The 5,976-nt window shown below is 35.2% G+C and overlaps 2 protein-coding genes across 2 annotated transcripts; both read right to left on the bottom strand.

The window, feature by feature from the left end:
• Window positions 1-1,509: 1,509 nt before the first annotated feature.
• On the bottom strand, window positions 1,510-3,043 carry LOC111676484 (lateral signaling target protein 2 homolog). Its single transcript, XM_023437446.2, has one exon. It carries the CDS (start codon window positions 3,041-3,043, stop codon window positions 2,171-2,173), a length of 873 nt encoding a protein of 290 aa, XP_023293214.2. The 3' UTR covers window positions 1,510-2,170.
• Window positions 3,044-3,046: 3 nt separating this feature from the next.
• On the bottom strand, window positions 3,047-5,161 carry LOC111676483 (transcription factor SOX-2). Its single transcript, XM_023437445.2, has one exon. The coding sequence runs from the start codon at window positions 4,667-4,669 to the stop codon at window positions 3,047-3,049; it is 1,623 nt and encodes a 540-aa protein (XP_023293213.1). The 5' UTR covers window positions 4,670-5,161.
• Between the last annotated feature and the right edge of the window lie 815 nt (window positions 5,162-5,976).

Genomic DNA, 5,976 nt, shown 5'->3' with positions numbered 1-5,976 from the left:
ATCTATCTATCTATCTATCTATCTATCTATCTATCTATCTATCTATCTATCTATCTATCTATCTATCTATCTATCTATCTATCTATCTATCTATCTATCTATCCTATCGCATTTAATTTTTCCAAAATTGCTGTAGTTACTCAATAGTTAAAATTCAATTTAGAATTGTGCGACAATAGCCGCTTAAAACCAACTTTATTTTGTTGTTGTCCCCTGAGATGGATCATGTTTATTTCGTTCAAAAGAACATGATCCTTAGCCTACATTACGTGGGAACATGTTGCTGATCACTTAATTCTATAATTTAAATTTGATGTAAGGCATGGATGGATTACGTGGTCCTTTGCTTAGGACATCACAATATTAAATGGAGTATGTATTTTTCATATATTTCGATTAGTTTTAAACCAGTCTTAGTCTCTTGAGGAGTGAAAATACGTAAAGCTTTCTGTGTTGAAAGTTTATGTTTGTTAGTATTATTGGTCCTTCCGCCTATAAATACAGAATTGATTTATTACAATTGACAATTTATAGTTTTCTTAGTTAAGTTGACATTTTCTTTAAAAAAATAGTCTTAAAATAGTTTTTATTTCTATTTTAAATTGAACATTAGTTTATGGTCCTTCGGATTTAGCAAAAAGTCAAAATTAGTTTATGGCTGCATTAGTTTTTGGTCCTTTCGACTTTCTCTTAAGTCAAAATTTTGCTATAGTTATAATACTCTTTTGCCGTCGGCTTTTTTTTGATAATTTTTAAAATAAAAAACTTGAGATAATTTTTTTTGAAAACATTTTCTTTTTATTTTTAGTTTCAGTTTTTTTATTTTGTTTGTTGGTTTGTTTTGCCTATATAGAATTAATTTGTTTTTTTTTATCGATTTTTTTTGTTTTGATTTTTATATAATAGTTTAAAGACTTTTTCTCTAATTTAAATTTCGGTTTCTTATGATTTAAAGTTTTAAATCTAACGAGTGAGTGAGTTGTTTGGTTTTCGTAACACTGCATAGAGGAGTTTAGAATCATGTACAGGAGACGAGCATTGTAAAAAGGGCAGAAAGGAGTTTAAGGCAGAAAAGGGAGTTTTAAGGAAAGATTTTAAAGAAAATCAAACAACTTGGTTTTTTGTGTTTATGAACATAAAAATATTTTACATTTTTAAAAGTTGGTTTTTTGTTTTATTTTTTTTTTCTTTTATAAATTTAAAATAAAATTAAAAAAAATATTTATATATTTTTGTGGTTTTGTATACATTAATAAAAAAAAGCATAATTGGACTTATTAATTAAAAGCAGGAGTAGATAATAAACTAAAAAAAATAATAAAATATAATAAAAGTATAATTACAATTTAACAAAATGTTTATTTAAAATTAATAATAATTTTATAATAATAATAAAAATAAGCTGTTCTTGTTGTTACAATTAATAATAATTAATAATTATGAAATATAATTAACATTTTTTTATCACACATTTTACAAAAAAAATTTCAAACATTGTGGATTTGTTTTTTTGTTTATTTTTTTTAAGTTTATAAATTTAATTTTCTTATTTTTTTTAAATAATTTTAAATATCTAAAAGTTTTCAAGAATGCAGCTATGAGGCGGAATGTTGTGTGTGTGTTTCAAATGCAAATCAATAGATAGTTAGAGAGAGAGAGGGAGACAAATTCACTTGAATTGTATAACTTAAAAACTGTCTGTCTATCTGTCAGTAACACTTTTTTCTGCTCTAAAACTTTTTTCCAACAAAAAAGAAAATTAAAGGAAATTATGAGGTTTTTTGGTGTATGATACTCTCTATAACGGCTAAATTTCTTTGCTGTTTTTTTTTAATTATTTTATATTTTTATACTTATTTATTTTATATATATATTTTTGTGTTACTTTAACTATATTTCTGTTTTTCTGTTTTTTAACGTTAATATTTACTTTTAGTAGCGTATAATTACTATTTTATTTTTATTTAATTTAAATTACTTTAATATTTGTTTTCTTTTAAATTTACACATGACAAATTTGTATCTGTCGTTTTTACGTTTAATTAACGAGTTTTTTTTTGTTTATTTGTATTTTTACTTCATTTACAACTAACGCCAAAACTATTAATTTAATTAAAATTAAATTACAATATTTGTTTTAGTTTATTTTTTTTTTTTGTTTTCAAGTATTTTACAAAGTGGAAATATCCAACAGTCCTGGTGCATCGTGCGGATGATGATGATGATTGTGGGGATGGTGGTGGAGGGGATGATGATGATGATGGGGAGGTGTAAGAGTAGAATAAGAGAAATGATGGCTGGGGGCATGGTGGTGATGATGATGATGCTGTAGTAAGGATAAGGTATCATTGCTACAGCCATCGATCGTATTGAAACCGGTGTTGGCGGCATTAGAACCAGCATTACCCAATGTATCCACACAGCCGGCCGTTAGACGACCCATTATGGCAGCCGATGTTACAACCGTAGTTGGACCACAGGCATCTAAAGATCCCTGATGTGTTTGATAGGCGGCCGCCGTTAACTGTGCATTATGACTGCTAAGGTGTAATGCTGGCGAATGTGAGGGTAGGGAATGAGCCGATGAACGACTGCCTCCACCGGAAGAACCCGATGCCGTTGGACTACAGCGTCCATTAAGAGAATTTATTGTAAAGCTCTGCATAACACGTCCTTCGCCGTTTGTTAAGTTTTCTGTTACAGAAATACCTGAGTGTAAGTGTTGTTGTTGTGAATGATTATTACTATTTAGCAAATCATTTTGTTGCAAACGCTGTTGTTGTTGTTGCCCCATTAACGGCGAGGTTGTACTGTGTTCCGCTTCCACCAAATGCATTTGTTCATCTTGTTGCCTTAAGCTTGAGCTGTGGCTGTGGCTACTGCTGTTGTTGTTGCTGTTGTTATTTTGATGACCGTTTTGATTAGACGGCGGCGGGACAGTTAGAGTTGTATTGTTTGTTAGGGATAGACCACTGCAGGAATTAACTTCCGCGCTAGCAGAAACTGTTGGCAGCGTAGCGTGTCCTCCATATGCACTTGCCATTTCTCACATATGGGCGAGAGGAGCCATGCTACGCATCGACTGCTGATGATGCTGGTGCGCCTGATGCTGTTGCAAATCGGGCGAACTAGTCTGATAGTGCATCAGATTGCGCTGGTGATGCTCGGCGGCGGCAGCAGCTGCAGCGGCGGATGCTTGCATACCATCGGGCAGGTGATACATATTCATAAGGTGGTTAAGTTCCGAAGACGGCTGTTGGGCTCTCACATATTCCTGTTTCATTATGTGATTATTGTTGTTGGTGATAACGGCGGCGGAGGCGGAATTCTGTTGAGCGGATGATTGTCCCCCAGAACTGTGCATGGGGCTGGGCGAGACTGGTTCTGATTTAACGCTGGAATCGCTGGGACTATGACTTTGGCAGGAGACTTGAGAACCAGGCTGGCCGGAGAGTCCGTACGGTGAACCAGGTTGTGGTTGAGCACTGCCTCCCCCATACGGTGAGCCAGGCTGTTGTATGTTGCCGTAGGGTGAGGTTTGACCGCCGCTTACGGTGCCATACATGCCATAACCACTACCAGCGGCATTCATATAGTTTAGGGAACCCGCTGCTGCTGCAGCTTGATGCATTTGTCCCATATCGTAACGGTGATAGTTACCCATATAGGCGCCATGTTGACTCTGATAGGCAGCAGCCGAGGGATCATGCATTATATAGCCATTGGGCATATATCCATTGGGAGCACTCATGGGATACATATCACGATTCACACTGGCCGCCTGTTGAGCAGCCGAGCTGATCGAATTAGCTGAACTGGTGCGGGCGGTGGGTGTGCTGGGCTCTGAGGATTGCAAGAGACCACCTACACCTAAAGGATACTTCTCCTTGGTTTTGGTAAGAGTTTTTGTCTTGCGACGTGGACGATATTTGTAATCGGGATGCTCTTTCATGTGCACGGCTCTTAAACGTTTAGCCTCATCGATGAAAGGACGCTTTTCAGCTTCAGATAAATCCTTCCATTGGGCACCCAAACGTTTGGAGATTTCACTATTGTGCATTTTGGGATTATCCGAGGCCATTTTGCGACGCTGGCCACGAGACCAAACCATAAAAGCATTCATGGGTCTCTTAACACGCTCGGCAGCACTTTGGGCATTTTTATTGGCGGCCGAAGAATTATTATTATTAACATTACCACCACCCGAACTGCCGCTAGAACTAAGAGGAGTACTTTGTCCTCCCATGCCACCAGAATGATGATGTGAACCATGATGATGTGATTGTCCCGGCGAGGTCATATGATGACTGCCTATGCTGGTGTGTGAACTTTGGGTGGGACTCAAATCGCTGGAGCTGTGCAAGGGCGAATGGTGTTGCTGTCCAGCATTGCCATTCAAAGTCTGGGCCATGCTGTTCTGCAGGGAACTCAAGGCACTAGAGGTGCCATTGCCGGCGGCCGTTGTCTGTGAGGCCAAATGTGAAGTCATATGATGTTGGTGATGATGTGACAAATGTGATTGTGTCAAATGTGATTGGCCCAAGTTCATTAGAGGACCCAAAGCACTATAGGGTGAAGCGGCATGTCCATGCAAAGCAGCCGATGCATGATGTGGTGGCATGGTGGCATGTAATATGCCACCTTTCATATCTGATTCCATGGTAAGCATATTATTGGTTTGTTATGTTTTATTTTATTTTTTTAATTAAATTGATTGCGGAAATATGAATTTGTTTTATGTTTTTGTTTTAAAAGTTTGTTTTTTTTTTATTCGTTTGGCACTTTAAAGGTCTGCTGGTAGAAAAGTTTCGTTTGAGTTAAATATTCAGCACTTGTTGTTTGTTTTTTAAGAAATTTTTTGATTTTGTTTTGAAATTATGTTTTAAAACAAGTTTTCTTTGGACATACTGGAAACCTTTTTTTAGTTTGGAATTTATTGGGTTTTATTTAAAAATTTTGTTTATTTTATATTAAAATATTTTGTTTTTTAATTGTTTGGTTTTTTTATAATTTAACACTTATGAGCCTTTTCTGGGCTTTATAATTTATTTTGTTCCACACTTTTTTTAATGATATTTGTTTAGACTTTTATTTATTTGTTTTTAGGAGTTTCAATAAAAGTAAATAATGGCGCGTTAAAATGAAAAAAAATAAACAAAAAAATTAAACTATTGTTAAACGATTTTCATTTTTTCTTTCAAAAATATTTTCTTTTTTGAATTATTTTCTTGTTTTCTCTGATAACACAATTGTGATTTTTTTATTATTATATTTTTCTTTCTTTGTATTTTAAATGTATTTATTGTTTAAACATTTGCGACGCGCGCTGTATACGACATGAATCGCCGAATTACAAAACACAAATGATCTTTTCATAAACGTGATTTCCCGTAAATCCCATGAAGGAAAACTTCATAGACGAAAGCTGGTGCAGCACTCACTCTCAAACACACACACACACAGGCGGCACACAACGAGCGAGCAAGCAAACAGTGTAAAATCAGTCAGCAGCAGCAGCGATACGCAACTAGAACCTTTTTGGTATGACGACTGGCTGAAATGACAGACGACTGAATAACGTTGGTTGAATTGATGGTTGGATCTATTTTTGGTGCGTAATTAAGTTGTGTGTTTGTATGTGTGTAAGTGCGTATGTAAAGAGCGTGTAAGGGAGTGAGAGAGAAAGAGCGAGCGGGTTTAAGTGTAAGCAAGGGAGATGCTGTTTCCACAATGTTCGTTAGGGATGAAATACCGTCAAACCGTTTGACAACTAACGTTACAACTAAACGTCTTTCACACAACGAGCCAACAACATTAACGCGTTACAACACGTGTTTATTAAAGCGTTTTAATTACAAAATTTAATTTTCTTTTTGTAAAAGTTTTTTTTTTTTTAAAAATTGTAAAATCTTTTTCTTGTTTTTGTTTTAACAAAAACTTTACACAAAATTATGTCAAGCGACACGCAAAATACCT

The sequence above is a fragment of the Lucilia cuprina genome, chromosome 2 (assembly GCF_022045245.1).
Source record: "Lucilia cuprina isolate Lc7/37 chromosome 2, ASM2204524v1, whole genome shotgun sequence".
Classification (NCBI taxonomy): domain Eukaryota; kingdom Metazoa; phylum Arthropoda; class Insecta; order Diptera; family Calliphoridae; genus Lucilia; species Lucilia cuprina.
Note: the sequence above shows the minus strand (reverse complement) of the source record. Positions and strands in the feature narration are given on the sequence as shown.